This window comes from Xyrauchen texanus, chromosome 4, assembly GCF_025860055.1.
Source record: "Xyrauchen texanus isolate HMW12.3.18 chromosome 4, RBS_HiC_50CHRs, whole genome shotgun sequence".
NCBI classification, from domain to species: domain Eukaryota; kingdom Metazoa; phylum Chordata; class Actinopteri; order Cypriniformes; family Catostomidae; genus Xyrauchen; species Xyrauchen texanus.
The window spans coordinates 30,637,123-30,656,854 of NC_068279.1; the positions used below are offsets into that span (position 1 = coordinate 30,637,123).

The window sequence follows — 19,732 nt, forward strand, 5'->3', positions numbered from 1 at the left end:
GCGGAGCTGCAGTATACAATCTCAGTGCTCTGACCGGGCAAAGGAGATTGGCGCCGCTCGCTATCGGGTGTTGGTAGCGCCGATAGGGAAATGACCTGTGCTCTGAAAAGAGTACCGATCACCTTGGGAACATAGCCGTGTCTAGGCTTTAAAATGACCTTGGAGTCACTTGGTCCAAACTCAAGACACGCAGCTGACAGACAGCTGCGGAAGGTCTCCCACACGCTTGACTGATGACAGGGCAGTCAGAAAAACGGTTTTGAGTGAAAGGTATTTCAAATCCACGGACTGAAGTGGTTCGAAAGGGGGCTTTCATAGTTTCGAGAACTATAGAAAGATCCCAGATAGTAACCGATGGGGGCGCTGGGGTTCATCCTTCTAGCTCCCTGAGGAAGCGGATGACCAGCTCGCTTTTACCCCATGACTGGCCGTGCAGGGGTTCAGCGAACACCGCAACGGCCGCCACATACACTTTGAGCGTGGATGGGGATCTGCCCTTATCCAGCAGCTCTTGTAGGAATACTGAGCAGCTTACCTACACCCCACATGTCCACGGGTCCAGGTCTCTGTCGGTGCACCATTTTGAGAACACAGACCATTTTGACGCATAGAGTCTTCTCGTGGAAGGGGCTGTAGTGTGTATGATGGTGTTTATTACTCCTTCTGGCAGAGCGACGGGTAGTCGCTGTTCACCCACGCATGCAGCCCAGCTCTGGGTGGGGATGCCAGATTGTGCCGCGAGCTTGAGAGAGGAGATCTGCTCTCACTGGGATGGGCCACGGCGCTGTCAGTGACAGCTGCGTAAGCTCCGGAACCATGTCTGATTCTCCCAACGCGGGCTATGAGGAGCACCGAGTGACGCTGCTTCCTGATCCTCTGCATTACCTGTGGCAATAGCGAGACGGGAGGGAAGGCGTAAAGCGGGCGCCTGGGCCAGTCCTGGGCCAGCTGCCCTCGCTGAGAAAAATATTGGGCAGTGAGTGTTCTCTTTGGACGCAAAGAGGTCTATCTCTGCTCTGCCGAATAGGTGCCATAACGCCTGGACTGTTTGAGCGTGCAGGGACCATTCCCCTGGGGGAATATTGTCTCTGGACAGTCTGTCCGGCCGCCGCTCAGGTGGCCTGGCACGCAGCGCCGCCTCAGCGAGCGCAGGTGGCACTGGGACCAACTCAGTATGCGTTTCGGCCAGATGGAAGAGGTTCCTGGATCTGACATCGCCCTGACGGTTTAGGTAGGATACCACAGATCTGTTGTCCGAACGGACCAGGACGCGGTGACCCTGAATGACCGGGAGAAAGCGCACGCAGCACGCACTCGACCGCTATCATTTCCAGACAATTTATGTGAAGGAGCTTTTCCTGAACTGACCATAGGCCGAAAACCGAGAGCCCTCGCGAGACCGCACCCCAACCCATGTTGGACGCTGCCTGTCGAGATGACTTTTCGGGCGAGATACAGCTCCCATTGTCACTCCCCGCTGATACCATTCGCCACTGTCCAGGGCTGCAGAGCTGATATACAGGTCTGAGTCACCTTGATGGGCTGGCGGCCTGTGGCCCAAGCCCGGCGAGACGCTGGTGTTTAGCCAATGCTGAAGCGGGCGATGTGCAGTAAACCCAGCTGAAGTACTGCTGCGGCTGAGGCCATGTAACCTAGCACTCTCTGGAATTTCTTCAGAGGCGTGAGGCTGTTCATCTGAAAAGATGCGCTAGTCGCTGAACACGGCGCGCGCGCTGTGTAGATAAGCGAGCCGCCATTGCCACGGAGTCTAGTTCTATTCCAAGGAAGGAAATTGTCTGACTGGGCTGTAGTGAGCTCTTGGTCCAATTGACTGCAAGACCCAAACTGTTCAGATGGCTGAGGAGAACTGATTCTGTGAGACAGAAGCTCCATATGTGACTGTGCCATAATCAGCCAGTCGTCCAAATAGTTCAAAATTCGCAAACCCTGACTCCACAGGGTGCGAAGCCGCGATCCATGCACTTCGTGAAAGTACGGGGTGCTAAGGACAGGCCGAACGGGAGGACGGTGTATTGATAAACCTGCCCGCCGAGGCTAATCTCAAGAATGGCCTGTGACGGGATTTATCTGAATCTGAAAGTATGCATCTTTCAGATCGAGAGAAATAAACCAGTCCCTCTGGCGCACATGCGCGAGGAGTTTCCTGATTGTAAGCATTTTGAACGGTCTTTTTGCAAGCACCTTGTTCAAAACCCTGAGATCTAATATGGGTCTGAGGCCGCCGTCTTTCCGACTCGCTCAGAGAGGGTGGCACTTTCTCTATGGCCCTTTTGCACAGAAGGCTTGCTATTTCTGAACGAAGCATGCACGCTGCTTCCGTGTTCACAGTGGTTTCGAGCCAGCTCTGAAGCGAGGAGGGCGGCGATCGAACTGTAGCAAATAGCCCTGTTGTATTGTGCTTAACACCCACTTGGATATCCCTGGAATAGCTTCCCACGCTTTGAAGCGTAACGCTAGAGGGTGAATGGCCAATTCGCTCTGATTGCCGCGACACAGAGCTGAACAAAATGTGTGAGCTGCGTTTAGTGTGTTCATGCATGATTGCTCGCAGACAGCATGAACAGGCTGTTTTGTGAGTGACTTCCGATTGGAATGAATGGGGAAAGAGTCACATCTGTTACGTGATGCGCAAGCATAGTCATGGGCACGGGACTTACACACAGAGGAATGTTTGCTGGCCGTGTAACAGAGCGGGCAGAGAATGGGCGCCACGACGTATTCGTGGGCGATTTATTGACTCTAGCGCCGAGCTGTTCAGAATCGCTTTATGTGAGCGTGCTCTGGTGGGGACACGAGACATGCAGTGCTTGTGTGCAGAACTGAACACTGGATTGTGGGCACATTTTCTACACATAGGGCTGGTCGGGTGACAGAGCTGCCAGAGAATGGGCGCTGCAGACGCATTTGTGGGCGTCTTCATTGACTTTGACGCCGAGCTGTTCGTGAATCGCTTTATGAGAGCGTGCTCTGATGGGGCACGGGATGTGTTATGCTTGTGTGTAGGGGCGTAACACTGGGTTGTGGGCACATTTTCTACACATAAGACATGTTTGCTCTTTACAAGATTTAGTTGGGTCGCCGTGGAAAACGGCGCTTGAGTGCAGGCAAGCGGGCAGTGTCACCGGCTTGTTGGCTGCTAAATTCACCACTGTAGTAGCCTGAGAGAAGGGACTGACAGGGGCAAAGCTTTGACGGTGGTCCGCCGCGGCGGACTGAGCCGCCGCTTGTTCAACAAAGTTAGGAAGACTTCGGTTGCTCTGGTTTCAGCGCTACCTTAAATCGAGGCCCGCTGGGGCGGCGGTCTGCGGCGGCTGTCTGAGCGTGATCGAGGGCGGCCGCTCTGTCGACGCTGAGAAGTCTGGAGATTGTTGAGCTGGGCGCTGTGAAGAGGCTCGTGCAGGAGGCTGATCACGTGAGCGGCCTGCAGAGGAGCTTAGCCGACGAGGCAGAAAGAATGGCTTGTGTGGCTTTTGGACCTCTGAAAACTGGCCAATGATACCACTCACCGCTGGAGCCGAAAAGACCAGATGGAGAGAGCGGTGCGCTGTGTAGGACGGCCATAGAGTGCAGAGCAGATGCAGCTTGGCCGGGCGGCGGAATAGGCGCGCCAACACAGGCGGAAGTTGTTCTGCAGGCCTTAGACGGGAGCACTGGTTTAGACCGCCATCTCGCGGAGGGCGGGCAAAGGTGTGCTGCTACCGCATCCTCGACCGGAGGGATGGAAGCGTAGCTCTTCTCAGTGGCGCCGCCCACCGAGCAAGAGAGGTGGAGACGTGGATCGGACCCTGGCCGAGAAAGGCGCTGCTCCATAATTTGGAAAGCTCGGCGTGGAGTTCCGCAGGAAGGAGCGGCCCGGTAGCGGAGTGCATGCAGCGGCGGCTCTGTAGAAAGCAGCCGCCAAGTCTGTTGGGTGCCTGCTCAAGGGGCGGTGACCACTGAGCCCGAGGCGGTCGACGGCCTGTGTGAGGAGGCGTGTTAGTTCCCCTTCGACCGGGCGCTGGTCCTGCTGGATTCCTGGGCCGAGGAGGAGGCGCGTGAGCCTGACCACTCTGCTGTCCGAGCCATGATGGAACAGCCCTTATCCTCCGCTTCGTCGTCCGAGATGGCAGCAGAGCAGCCGCCGGGCGGCAACTACGCTGGTGGGCGGGAGGGTGAAGGCGATGCTCGAGGGATGGGCTCCGGCGAGGCAGTCGCTTCTACCATTGTTTCCGCAGCCTCTGAGAGCGGCGCTTTTTTCTGCGCTGCTGAACGGAAGGCGCGCGGGCGGCTTCGGTCATGAGCGCTCGAAGTCGAGCCCGCAGAGTCGACATCGGCAGCTCCTCGCAGAAATCGCGATCCGCCTTTGGCGAGGGCGAGCTCTGCATGCCCCAGTCAGAGAGCGCAGATGATGTGGCGGTCTCCGGTGCTGAGAGGAGCGGCATGAGGCGCAAGTGGAGCGAGGCATCTTAAAAAGACGCCAGACTTTTTGTGAAGTTCTTAAGAACTAGCTTGCTTTTAAAAGGATACGCCGCCGATGGCGTAGCTCGCAGGACGGCTGAAGGTGGCGTAAGACGGCCGGCTTCTTCGAGCGCTGTCCACGCTTGCTTGATGCCCCTCGAACGGCGACGCAGCTTCCAGTTCAGTGATGCGAAGAGCTTCGCTGAAGAGATGAAAATCAGGGTTCCAGCCTACGAACTACGCTTATATGCACTCTAGTCACGCCCATTTTGGCGGGCTTTGATGCAGTGAGCGCGCGGACGAATCTCATTGGATGCGAGTTCGCCCAAGCTCGTCTATAGGCTGCAGCAGTTGCCGCAGAGCAACCTATGAGCTCGCTAGATAGCCCGCTCAAGGTCTGCAGCTGCCGCACTGCGTTGACAATGGATACAAAAATTAAGGATAATTTTTTGGCTTCAGTATCTCAGAAAAGATGAATCTTTCCCGTAGCGTAAGCTAGCTTACGCAATACGAGAGAACCTCTCGTAAGAGAACTAACTAACTACTCAAAATGTTCAAGACGTGCTGTTAGGCATGCGCCCTGGATGGCAATTTCCCCTCCTACACTCAGCACATGGACTGGGGAATCGACGTTCTTCTTCGGTAAATGCAAGGTAATATATTTTGATTTAGACCTAATTTTCTGCTTTATTTGTTTAATATTCTTAATAATTGTTAGGGTTTTTTGTACTTTGTTGTTTTCATGCTGTGAAGTATTAGCTCATGTTAAGAACTTGCACAAACACGTTATTCACTAAGCGTTATTTGAAGGCATTTCTGTTAAAACTATTCACGAGTATGAGAGTACTGGAGTAGTTTGAACTGAAGACTGGTCATTAGAATGAGGCAGCGCAGACTGACATGGACGCATTCACCCTAGAGAGAGCGCAATCCAGACAAAGTACAAATGGATGTAACAGACCACGACATCTCGAGCCTGGTTCTTTTAAAGTAACTCTTTTTAATTTGATACGCGACGTTTCTAATTTAAAAAGGCAATGATGTGTGGAAAGTCAAGTATTCTGAGGTACTTTTCAATTTAGTTTATCTGCGAGTCTTCAGCAGACCCCATCGCCGCCACCTCTTCAAGTACAGTATTATTATCATTATTTGTATTGTGTATCTTATTTAAATATAATTCAGCACAGGAATTTCAACTGGCTTTGTTCTTTAATACCTGTTTCCATTTTAGTCATTGTCCAACATTGTAAGTGGCCCACAATTTGAAGAATCATATGCATCTGATTTTGTTTCTTTTACTTTTGAGTGATGGATTAACTACTATTATTATTTGTAGAGTACCAGATGATGACCTACTATGCAGTGGAAATGTAAGTTCTGCACTTGACATATGCATCTGAAAAGAGTGCACGACTTCTTAAGCACTTTCGCGTAAGCCATAAAACATTTTCTCGAATTGTTTCAATACCATGTCTCCATTCCGAGTGTCCATGTCATTCTAAGTATTAAAAGTACATTCATCAAAAATCAATTTCCTACCAAAACTTGAGGAATGTGGGCCGTTGAGAAATCTATGGACAATTTGATTTGAGGGGAAACATAAGTTCTTCAAGAAAGTGATCCGTGATGCACAAAATTAAAAAAAATGTCCCCCTAATGCTGACCAAGAAGCATCAAATGGCAATTGCCTATCACATGATGCCATTTATTTTTTCAAGCCAAGAGTACAAAGGACAGAGTGTGTAGTTCACTTGTCACAGCCTTTCTTGACAATGTTTAGGAATATCTGCAGCTGCGGAGTCCTAATTGCAGTACCCCACTCGTTTCATTCAGTGTTTACATTGATGGCATTAAGTACTGCCCAGACATGGAGGTTTCAGTTGGATGTTGTTCAGGTTTGGCCAAGTTCTTGCGGATTTAGAAAATCTTGGCAATCAACACTGATATAATGTTCCTCTGCAAACCACAGACTGCATGGTTGATCTCTCATCTCTTATGAGTTGTGCAGTTTGCATTACCTGCAGGTTGTTCAGCCTTCTCTAATAAATGACCCCTTTCCTTTGGGAGCTTATAATATCCTTTTTTCTTTGTTTTGTCATTTTAGTTTGCCATGTCGATGACACTTCACGTTATTGTGCATGACAGTGACTTCTTGGAGAAGTGGCCAGCACTTTTCACAGAAAGCCAGGTTTTTTCCTCCTCCAAATCCCAGATTTACTTTTTTCTACGAATTGTGTTTTTGAATGCTAATAACCACATATTTTTGCTTGGGTCTTCGCAGAATTCAATCACATATCTGGGGAAAATCTGAGATCTATGCAGCGTTGGACACGCATTCTGCACGTTTGACTGAACATTTTCGGAGAAAAGGAGGAAATCATGGAAGAACACGATGAAATGATGCATGTATTCCTTTGTTATTATTGTCATCTTTAAATCATGATTTGGCTATGATTGTTACCCTCACATCTACCTGTCTCTACTTTTTCGTAGTCATCTGATGTAACATGTTTGCACTGCAGTACTTCAGGGTCTTCCAATCCTCCAGGGGGATGACCCAGAGGAATTTTTCAGGATGAGCTTCATAAGTATTTTTATCGCTGTTTATACTTTTTTAAATTGTCAATTTGCTTTATTACATGATGTTATAGATTAGGTTATTAAAACGTTCTGGGTGTACTTTTACAGTCGATACTGTATTTGTCTCTTGTGAAAAAATTCTGATTTGTGACATTGGTGATATAAATTCCTTAAATTGATGCAATAAAATATACTATAAATTCAATTCTGTGTTCTTAAAGGGATAGTTCACCCAAAACTGAAAATTACCCCATAATTTACTCACCCTCAAGTCATCCTTGGTGTATATGACTTTCTTTTTTCAGCCAAACACAAACACTGTCTCTTCCAAGCTTTATAATGTGAGTGAATGGTACTTTCGATTTTGAAGCCCAAAAAAGTGCATCCATATAGCTCCAGGGGGTGAATAAAGACCTTCTAAAGCGAAGCGATGCATTTTTGTAAGACAAATATCCATATTTATAACTTTATTAACTATAATCACTGGCTTCCAGTCACGGCCATCCACATGTTCACTGGCTTCCTCTATCTTCTGCTCGACTCTCTTTTGTGACCGTGCGGACGGCCGTTACCGGATGCCATTGATAATAGTTTATGAAGTTAGAAATATGGATATATTTCTTAAAAAAACGCATCACTTCAGAAGGCCTTTATAACCCCCTGGAGCCGTATGGATTACTTTGATGGATGGATGTGCTTTTTTGGGCTTCAAAATCTAAGTTACCATTCACACCCATTATAAAGCTTGAAAGAGCCAGGATATTTTTATAACTCTGATTGTGTTTGGCTGAAATAAGAAAGTCATATACAGCTAGGATGGCTTGAGGGTGAATCAATTATGGGATAATTTACATTTTTGGGTGAACTAACTAGAGATGCACCGATTGCATTTTTTTGCAAGTGTGACCTGCCGATACTGATTTTTTCCGATTTTCTTTCTAAGAACTAATATTGACCACATGTACAAACAAAATCTACCTTTCTTCAATGCTAAATTTTATTTTCATAATAAAATAAATTATTAAACATTACAATGTCCCCCAAACTGCACTAAGTTACAGGATCTTCTCTCACTTAAACAACTCTCAAAATAAAGTGCTCTGTGACTAGAAAGAGGTAGAAAAAATAATTAACTGCAAATTAGTTGCTTTATATAACAGATGTCATTGTCCACTATTTTTATAAATGGACCTTTTTCTCTTTATTACTCGTCTAACAAAACAATTCCAAAGATCTGAAAAACTGAAGTGTCCAATACTCTCAACTTACGTTAGATGTACAAATATCAGTTGTAAAACTGAGCACTGCTTCAGGAACGGCTTGTAACCATATCTGTCAACACGTTATATGAATAATCAAATCAATATATTATTCCAAGGTGGTCCAGTTGCCAGATCTTGAATGAAACGCATCCTACTCACACAATCGACACATCATACACATTACAAATCATTTATGACCACAATCTGGCAACCTACAACCCATTTGCGCTGTTTATATCTGCACAGGCAGTAGACACGGGATGTTAAATCAAGCATCACTGGTTGAGGGGAGGAGAAGACTGAGCTGGTGCTCCGGTGAAAAAAACTAAATATACATGTACATTTAACAACAGCTGGATGGAAGAATTGAATTTCATATCCCGAAACTATATTGACAATGCCCACGCCTTTTGCAATGTGTGTCGCACTGATTATAATATCGGACACGGTGGGAAAAATTACGTTACTCAGCACATTAAATCACAACGGCACAATTTGTATAGTATTTAGACTGCCTCTGCCATCCAGCACCCCACTTCCCCTCTCCCGGATTTGTGTACCCAGATGTTGACAGATAACAGGCTGTGTGTGTGACATGACACAAGATTAAACAGAACAATGTAAAAGTACAATAAAGTATTCCATTGAACTTGTGATTTTCCAAGTCTTCTGAAGACATCCAATATGATACAGTAAACTAGAAAACAAAGTTAATAGTTAAATGTTTTTAAGTATTATAGTTCACCCAAAAATTATAATTCACCCTTATGCTGAGTGATTTAATCCATGTCTTCTGAAACAATATGTTTTGTAACTGTAAATCTTGTCATCTCTCATGATTTAAAGCTATTAAAACCTATTTTTCATTCTCTTATAGGATTAGATGTAGATGCAGGCTTCAGTGAATTAGATGTTTTACCTGACGGCATGCCTGCCAAACGTCCACATGCCCTCAACATGGATGCAATGGAGGGAAGAATTGTCATGGATGATGTCCCAAATTTACCACATTCTGTATGTCTCCACTTTGCTTTGATATATGCTCTAAATTTAGACCATCCAAAGACAATGAGGAACACATTTGATTTTATTCAGCGGGTATTTCTGTCAAACCCAAACTCCAAACCCTTAAAAATGGGCTTTTAAGCTGAATTCGTTTCTGGCATATTTTGCTGTAATTGCAGTTCAGTTTAAGAATCTTTCCAAAGACACATGCAGGTTTTTCCAAATTGTAAAGCCTCTTTTTCTTTTCTTTCTTTTTTTTTTTTTTTAATACTTTTTGGAGTTTGCACAGTGCCTGTTCTGCAAATGTTCTATACCTTGTTTTTGGTCCAGATATTATGTTGTCATGCAGCAGAGTGCTGCAAGAGGTCTAAGTCTTGCGAACAGATTGTTTGTTTATTGTGTTGTTCTTAGCGTTTCAGCTGTTTATTACACAAAAAACAGTTGAGAATTTCAAACTTGTTAAGTGCATTATTTGAACTAGAAAAATTATGTTCAGTTTACTTATAGAGAATGTGGAAACCGATTGCACGTAGTATTTTAAGTGTACACAACTTAAAGTGATGCAGTAAACTCATGTTGAGATTAGTGGTATTTCAGATGTAAAGTGAACAAATTGTGTTAATTGACTTAATAGAGTCATCTTACTAATAAATAATTAACAAATAATAGTAATTAACAAAACAACAGCAAGTAAATGCAAGTAAAGTTAACTAGAAATGTACTATTAAGTTTAACAACAAGTTGACATTACTTGCATAGGAACATTAATATAACTTCATTTTAGCTAGTAAGTTTGCTTTGCAAAAATAAGGCAATCGGTTTCCTTAATTTTTAAGTAAACTGAACATGTCAAATTTTACAGTGTATGCAGGTAACACATTTCAAATACTGTCTTGAGTAAGATGATGTAATGTTTAAAGTATATTGTACAAAGTATAGCTAAGTAATAACAGTTTGTTATTGAAGACAAAGTTTGCAATTTGTAGTATTTTGAATAAGCCAAAGGTGTTATTGAGCATATATTTTTATTCAAATATAATAATACACTAATGGTATATTGCTTGTATGTTTCGGAGACACTTGCAATTGATTTGTAATGTACTTGCAATTAATTTGTAATGTATTTGTAACACAAATAAAGTACACTTGTATATCACTAATCAAGCGGGAGTGGTGGTGGTGGCGTAGTGTCTAAAGCACAGGGCTGTTCATCAGAAGGTCACAGGTTCTAACCCCACGGCCACTCCAGGTTGCTCTGGGGGGATTGTCCCTGTAATAATTGCACTGTAAGTCGCTTTGGATAAAAGCGTCTGCCAAATGCATAAATGTAAATGTAAGCATGTAATTACCCTACACTGGCATATACTTAAAGTATACTAGGTATACTTAAAGTTGTTCCAATTTAGTACACTAAATACACTTAGTTATGCTTTACTACAATTTAATTACAACTAAAATCTACTTGGTACAAAAATAGTTGTTTCAAAATAGCGCACTTCAAGTTAACTAATCATTAACACACTTGAAGCGTACTTAAATAGTCTGGCTTCAAGTATACTTAGCATATTTTTTTTCTCACAAGGGTAGCATATATTCTTTTTTAGGAAAGTTTGATTAAACATCCGTAAATAGCCTTGACATCTTAATATATTATAGTACAACATATTACTTAGCAAGTTTTAGATTTAAGTTTTTGTCTTCTGTGTAGAAATAACTTTCCTGTGTATATATTTTTGTAATAAAATAAGCTTCCGTTCCATAAATTTGGTACTGATAACAACTTAACATTATTTACATTAGTCTACCATTTTGGGGTCTTTGCTATTATATTCCAATATCATTATGCCTCAGTTAGCCATTTATAGATTAAGAGTAGTTGTTTTAGGTGTACAGATGTCTTGCTGCTGTGTATAATAATATCTGTTGAGAAAATAACATTCTGTTCTGTCAAATATGTACTCTTATGAAACTTCCTTAGGAGCACTGTTGAAATATTTGTTTTGTTTTTGACAGACAGTTGCATTACCTTCTAATATGACATCTAACTTGGCTAGCTTTTATTATTATTATCATCTTTCATCAGGTCCATCCTCTGCAAGCAAGGAGCACTTCCCAGCAAGTGCATCCACTGATCCTACTGTTCCTTCCATGTCAGTTTCAACCTCAGTGGATGTGGCAAGTTAATAGCACAGCAGCCTTTGTATTTGCTCAGTTACTGTAGAATATCCTGAGATTAATATTTCAAATTATAATTAATGTAATTTCCTTATAGGTCCTTCTATTCTGTGGTCATTGGTATCAATGTCACATCTACTCCCTTAGCAACTTCCAGCCTACACCATGGATCAGCAGCTCCTCCAGTTGACCCAGCTGAGTTGTCATCTATCCTGTCTGACTCAGAAATGACTGATCTGGTAAGCAGAGTGCCACTCCCTATAAAGGAAAACTTCACATTCCCTGAAAAACCTGATGGCCGAAACTTCCACTACAAATACAGACAATTGATTAATGGGGAAAAATGTTAAGTGGAGCTGGCTCACTTATTCAAAAAGAAATTATGCAGTCTGCAGCTTCTGCTGCAAATTGTTCTCTATGAAGTCCACAAAACTGGTAACAGAGGGACAACAAGATTGGGTAAATATAGGTGTGCTACTGTTACAATTAAAACCGTACAAGGGTAAAATCATCCCAGGCAGACATTGGTATGTTGTAAGCAACACAGCTACAACTAATAAAATTGATAAGGGGTGTGTTAGATTTATAGTGTGCAAATAATCAAGCGTTGACAATATTCAATCATATTGGCGGCACCGAGGGGCTCCCCCAAATCAAATTCTGCTTAGGACCACATAAAGGCTTGGGCTGGCGCTGCTGGAACTGTTAAGGAACCGGAATCGTTGTTCCTTATGTTTCCCATCCCTAGGTGGGACTGATACATATATCAATTACGTGCAGAGGCTGCGCTCTAGAGGCGGCCTTGCATATTGCATGCATAAATACATGGGATCTGTGGCATTTTTCACTTTATAAACACAGTAGATTAAAAAAATACTGTTTTCATTGCCTCAGTTGTTCATCAATTAGAGCTTCATGGTCCCACCGCTTTCTGTTAAAAGTATCAACCCTGTACTTTTTCTTCCGTGTTTTTTCTACCTTTTGATCTAGAAACTGAGTAATCTGAAACATGGCTGGTACAAATCTTACATGAACAAATAGGTCATATAGGCTTCTACCTTACCACTAGCTCTTTTATACTGTGTGTATGCAGGAGAAAATCCTTATAATTACACTTAGGGCCATTTATTTCTACATTAAAAAACACTAAAAATTTAAAGATGACATAGAAAGTAGACAACACTGATTCATGTGTGGCTATTTAAAGACATTTGGAAACCTTTTCAAACTACATTATGAATGAGAATGTTAAAGTGCACATTGTGTTTAAGTGTTTTAAGAAGGCAGGACTGATCTTGAAGTCAAGCCATAATAGACATATAAAACAAGTCTATGACTCCCTGAGACCCTGACGATACAAACTTAAGAAATATTTGTACAGTTTTTATTGTTACAAACAAATAAATAACTATTACAATGAATAAATATTCACACATTTACAAATAATTAACTATTACAATGAATAAATATTCACACATTTATAAATAAATATCTACAGTGAAGGATTTCCTTAATTTATTCACACATTAACAAATAAATAACTATTACAATGAATAAATATTCACACATTTACAAATAAATATCTACAGTGAAGGATTTCCTTAATTTATTCACACATTAACAAATAAATAACTATTACAATGAATAACTATGCACACATTTACAAATAAATATCTACAGTGAAGGATTTCGCCAATGGCAGGCGAGGAGCCCTCTCGGCCAATAGGAGAGACGCGCGGCCAATGGAAGAGACGCCCCTGAAACATTTCGTCGACCGTCCAATAAGCCGAGGGCAGAATGGGCGGTGCATGGTGAAACAATTCATCCGGCGGCCAATCATGACGCTGGTCCGTCTGAAACAATTCAAAACATTCACCCGAAGATGGGTTTCAGCTTAGCGCGGATGACACGCAAATTCTTGAAGCGCTCCATATTTTGATTAATTATTAATTTCTTTATGATTATTAATTTACTGTAATCTTTCCCTACTGTACTGCCACAGATCCCATGTATTTCTGCATGAAATACGCAAGGACGCCGCTAGAGCGCAGCCTCTGCACGTGACCGAGTGCATCATGGCCACTCACTGGCTTATTGTAGAATTTACACCTTCAACTCGGGTTCCAGAAATAGCTCCTCGATATCAAGTTATTATTTCCTCGACATATCCTAGAATTATTGTAAAAAGTAATTTAAATGCACTACCATTATATTGGATGTATTTGTAAGTCTGCATACCGTTTATGCTAAAATAGTGTGACCATACGAACTCTTTTTCCCGGACATGTCCTCTTTTTCGCACCTTAAAAAAGTGTCCGGCCGGGATTTCTAAATTTGCGAAAATGTCTGGGTTTCGGCTTTAGTTGCATTATGATATGCATCTGGTCTAATACTTAATTGTGAGCGCGCGCATATTTGCATTGCTTTAACACCTCGTTGTAAGCCCCGCCTTGTGTTCGGCATCAAACAGTTGCTTGACATTAGCAGCAAATAGAAGCTGAGTGGAAACAATGCCCAAACGAAAGTGCAAATTTACAGAAGATTTGCACAAAAAATTCCCATGCTTTCGTCAAGGTCGATATCCGTGGGAAGCAGAATGTATGACATGTAAAGCTGGCACTTATGTGTCAGTTGCTAATAAAGGTGCAAGTGATTTAGAAACACACATTAGCTCTGCGAAGCATAAAGGGTCAGCAAAAGGTAAAAGTTAATCAGGTAAATTAATGGATGTTATGCTAATAGTGTCTTTTTCACTGTATTACAGTTTGCATTCATAGTAACACTGTTTTGAACCCTACTATTCCACCCCACCCCAATTGGCACCTTATTCGCTTTTATTGACCATGGCTCATTTATTCTGAAAAAAGGTGGTGGAGGCGACCCCCTTGAAAACCTACTGGTGGCAAGTTAAAGTGCCATCCAGTTTGGCCAGAACAGGGGGAGAACCTTCCAGTGGATGCTTGATAATGACCTTGGTTACTCCCTCATGATCCTAGCCAGTCATCAAAGGGAGCGTGAAGCTGGCAGACTGGACAGAGGTGTCCTCGTGTTCAACAAAGACGTCTTCCTGCAGTATGCCTGTGCTTTCCCTGATGTTGCAGAGGCCATCAGACTGCACAGGCAGGGAGAGGGCACCTTACCTGGCTGTGAGGGAGACTGCCTGGTGGTCTTTGGGCTTCACAAAAGGAGCACATACAGGGCCGGACTGGGACACAATTTCAGGCTGGTAAATCCTACACCCATCCAGGCCATGCACCCAAATAAAATTTAGAAACACGGACAACCTTGTTTTTTTCCCCCCTAAATTACATTTATTTCACAGTATGACCATAACATAAAAACATAAACAACCAACCTAGAAGCAGTCCTAATATCAAATGGGTCTGCACATAACGTACATACAAGCATTTACTCTAGAAGTCCAAAGCTGTTTCTACCTCTCTACTTCTCACTCATAAGTGTATTTAAACTATATACATATAAACTATCTTATTAAATTTATGCATCATCTTTCATGTCAAATTCTTACATTTGATCAATAAATTCAGTTATAATAATAATAAACTATAGGGCCCATCAAATAAAAAAATGTGCACTGCAATTACAACTGCAGTAAATAATGTTATGAGATTGATGTTTTAAATAAATGTTTGAATATAAAAAAATGCAATACTTAAACATTAAACTAAACCGCCACTAGTGACCGTCTTAATTAGTGAGTCATTCATACAAAAGATTCGTTCAAAACGCTGAATCATTCAGTAACAAAACACAGCGCTGCTGTAGCTTTCCTTTGGAACTATTTTAGTCGGTGAAATAAAACCAAAACAGTTCATATGGTTTGTGTCTAAAATGTAAGTAACTTAATAATAAATATTAACTACGCTACTTGTTTATTGAACAATAAATTCAATGTAACATTTTCAATCGTGATAATATTCAGCAAAACAGCTCCCTTAGTTGTGTTATGTTAAACTAAATCATATGTTATAAATAAAAAAACAACAATTACAAATTTTTACCTCAGTACATTAAATGAAATGAAATTTAAAATTATGAAATTTTCTTCTGTGAGTTTTCTGTGTGCACTCATTTGTTTTGATTTCTTTACGAATGTAACGTTAGACGGGCGCTACCGCTTACATTTGCTAGCAGTTCAATACTAAGTTAACGAAGAAAAAAGTACAGTATTTACAGATGAAACTGACCTGCACTTGAAGCCCTGAACAGGTCAGTAATTTTGCAACATTTTGCTGCTTCTTCTTGCTTTCTTTTTTTTTGTCCTTTCCCTCTCTGCTCCACCTGGCTGTTTTCTCTCCATCATCGGGTGCTGCTCGCATTTTCTGTTTAACCGTTTGTCTGAGGCGTAAAGTCGAATCGTAGCCTTGCCAGTCAAGATTAACAGATTCATGATTTTTTTTTTTTTTTTTATTGTTATTAATATTAATAATAATTTTATTGAATGACGAATTCAAAAATGATCACTGGTAAAGGTAGTAATATAAAATAATAATAATTAAAAAATGAAAAATAAATAAAAAAAACGCTGGCTGGCAGCAGGCCAACTTAGTGAGCACATATAAAGAGCTCTATGATGCTAAGGACAAGGAGAGTAGAAGCTAATATGCATTTAATTGGCATATTATATGTTGTTTTATACAGGATTGCTTTTGTGGGTTATTTCAAGTAGGTAGGTGTTAAATCACTACCAATATAGTTGGTCTTGTAGATTAGTTTGCATATCCTTTCCTTGTCCAGCCCAAGCTGGTTTTATTTCATGCCTTTCATGTTTCCTAATGCATACACAATCTGTGCACATTTAGCATGAAATTATTTTCATTTGCTTTGGCTCAACTAATCATATGTGGTCACAAACACATTCGCTCATAGTGGCATACAAGTCTTCAAACTATAAACTCTCACCCCACTGCTTGAATGTAATGGAGATGTGTTTTTGATAAATGAGTAAAACAATATATATTACACAAATCATAAGAAGAACAAAGTTGCTATACTGCATTAATACAACATCAACTCCTTAGTAAAAATGTATTTCAACAACAGTTACTGAAACTTTTGATTATAAATTTAATGTTTGCATACATAAATACAGTGCACATTTCAGAACATTATTCCACAATTATTAAACACATTAGTTCTTTCATTTAGCAATTGTTTTACAAATTTTGTATTCACTTTCAACTATATTCCATAATTTCACCCCTGTAATTGTATTGCATATATTTAGCAAATCTGTCCTAACTCAATTCTTTTTTTTAAACGCAAATTAATTGGTGTTATGGTGTAATTTTCATTGCTCAGGCTAATACAAGGCAGCTTGATATCAATCAAAATAAGTTATTTTAACTAAATGAAAATTAAACAAAAAAATAATTATAATAAAGTGCAATCAGATTAAATTGTGTGTTGTTCAGCAAACCTCAACCACAGAGCAAACATAGGCTGCTTCTCTCATGTGATCAATGTAAGGAATTAGTCAGGCTGATGGAGAAGTTTGAGTTAGAGACATGCATCCGAACGCTAGTGGAGATCAGTGAGAAAGAGAAGCTGTTAGATACTGTTTCAGATGCGGGTAGTACAGAGAGCAAAACACACACTTTGGTTCCGGCTGTAGAGCTCCCACAGCAGGGTGTTTGGGTGACGTCTCGGCAGCAGGGTTTCCTATCGATTCTCACCACTCAGTGATGCACCCACTGAGAATCATGTCGAAAGAGCCCTTTTTATTGGTGATTCTATTGTAAGGAACTTGGAAATAGAGACTCCAGCCACTATTCTTAAATGCATTTCAGAGCATCTGATATCAAATCAAATTTATAAGTGCTGGCTAATGCTAAACATAGATTTTCTAAAATTGTTATTCATGTCAGCACAAACAATGTTTGACTTCGCCAGTCAGAGATCACTAAAGATAATGTTAAAGAGGTGTATGAACTTGCAAAAACGATATCAGACACTATAATATGCTTTGGTCCCCTCCATGCTCATTTTGGTGACGAAGTTTATAGTAATATAGTACTTTATAATACTGAATTGCTGGATGTCTGTGTGGTGTCTGGAGAATAAAATAGGATATATAGACAATTGGAAGAATTTTTGAGGTAGCCCTGACCTGCTAAAGAGAGACAGACTCCATCCCTCCAGGGAAGGTGCCACTCTCCTCTTTAGTAATTTGGCTCATAGACTTAATATTGATAGTATTTGACTAATTGGGGCCCAGGTCAGGAAGCAGACAAACTGGTTAATCCAAACATCTGCTAGCTGCCTTGAGACACCACACAGACTGTGTCTGTTCCCCGAACTACCAAACACAAAACTCACTAAATCATTTAGAAAAAATTTGATTAAGGTCAAAATTGAACAAATTAAAGATCAACATCATATGAAGGTATGACTACTAAAATTAGATCTTTTTCTACCAAAGCACTAATTGTTAATGAAATGATTACAGATCATAGATTGGATGCGCTCTGTTTGACTGAAACCTGGCTTAAACCGGAAGAATATATTAGTTTAAATGAATCTACTCCCCCAGGTTATTGTTATAAACATGAGCCTCGTCTGAAGGGTCGAGGAGGAGGTGTTGCTACAATTTACAGTGAAGTTTTTGGTGTTACACAGAGGACAGGATATAAATGTAAGTCTTTTGAACTAATAATTCTTAATGTGACAGTCAGATATAAATAAAAAAAAACGAGGTCTACTTTTACCCTTGCTACAATATATCGATCACCCAGGCCTTATTCTGATTTCCTTGGTGAATTTGCTAATTGTTTATCAGATCTTGTAGTAACTGTAGATAGAGCTTTAATTGTTGGTGACTTCAATATTCACATAGATAATGAAAATGACACATTGGGATTAGCATTTATCGATATTCTCAACTCTCTTTGAGTCAGACAAAATGTAAAAAGACCAACTCATCACCATAATCATACGCTAGATTTAATTCTTTCATATGGAGTTGATGTTGATAATATAGAAATTGTGCAGCAGAGCGATGACATCTCGGATCATTACCTCGTCTCTTGTATGCTGCGATCAGATAATGTTACTCAATCACCACGCTATCGTTCAGGTAGAACTATTCTTTTGACCACTAAAGATAGCTTCACTAATAATCTTCCAGATCTATCTCATACACTCAGTAAACCCTAATGTCAAGAAGCACTTGATGAAATAACAGAAAATATAAAGTCATCTCTAGCACTCTTGATAGTGTCGCCCCACTTCGATTAAAGACAATTAAAGAAAAAAGCCCTGCAACATGGTACAATGATCACACTCATGCTCTCAAGAGAGCAGCTCGGAAAATGGAGCGCAAGTAGAAAAATTCAAAATTAGAAGCTTTTCGGTCATACAGTATTTTAGTAAACTCATAGAAAATAACCTCAACAATCCAAGATGTTTATTCAGTACTGTGGCTAAATTGGTTGGGAATAAAGCCTCAACAGAACCAGATATTACATCACAGCACAAGAGTAATGACTTCATGAATTTCTTTACTGATAAAATTGAAATAATCAGAAATACAATTGGAATAATGTAATCATCTGTCATAGCACTTCAGAAAACCGGGTCTCATAATTGTCCTCACAGGAAACCAGTAATGTGTGAAGTGATTTTGGTGACACTACCCTGTATAAGATTAAAGTAATTGAATATTTTTCCTAATAAAAATTACCCAAAATTATGCAAAAGCACATTTTTCCAAACTAAGTGTTGCAGTATAACCAACCGGAGACAATTGATGTTTGAAGTGATTTTATAATAATCTTATATATTGTGATCTAATAAAAATTCCCCAAAAGCCTTTGTTCCCTAACTAAGCATTGCAGTATAACCAACAGGACACCACTGATGTGTGAAGTGATTTGGGGGACAATACACTTTGTAAGAGTGAAGTTATTGAATATTTTTGTAGTATCGCTTTTCGGTGTTGCACTTTGTAGACGGTCCCTGCGGACTCGTCTCACAGCCGGCTGCATGTAGAGACCAATGTTATTGGTACAGCTCGAGGACGGCTCGTTTAGATGAATATTTGTTTGTTGCTCGTTATCTTACTACAGTTGGAAAGAGGCGTCGTTTGTGTTTTAACAACGTTTCGCTCACGAGTTATTGATCCGGAAGTCCAATTTTACCGACCTCTGAAACTTCCCCTGCCCGTTTCTTGCTCTCTCATTGGCTGTAGGTAAACGCTGCAGTTGTATTCAGTCAAAACACATTTCAGATTG

At 41.1% G+C, this 19,732-nt stretch overlaps 1 protein-coding gene across 1 annotated transcript in view; it reads right to left on the bottom strand.

Moving 5' to 3' along the window:
* Positions 1–14,472: 14,472 nt before the first annotated feature.
* LOC127641212 (ectopic P granules protein 5 homolog) overlaps positions 14,473–19,732 on the bottom strand; it is a 28,241-nt gene continuing 22,981 nt past the window's right edge. The window contains exon 32 of the mRNA XM_052124039.1: positions 14,473–14,592. Coding sequence (XP_051979999.1) covers positions 14,473–14,592 — 120 coding nt within the window. The remainder of the gene's footprint in view (positions 14,593–19,732) is intronic.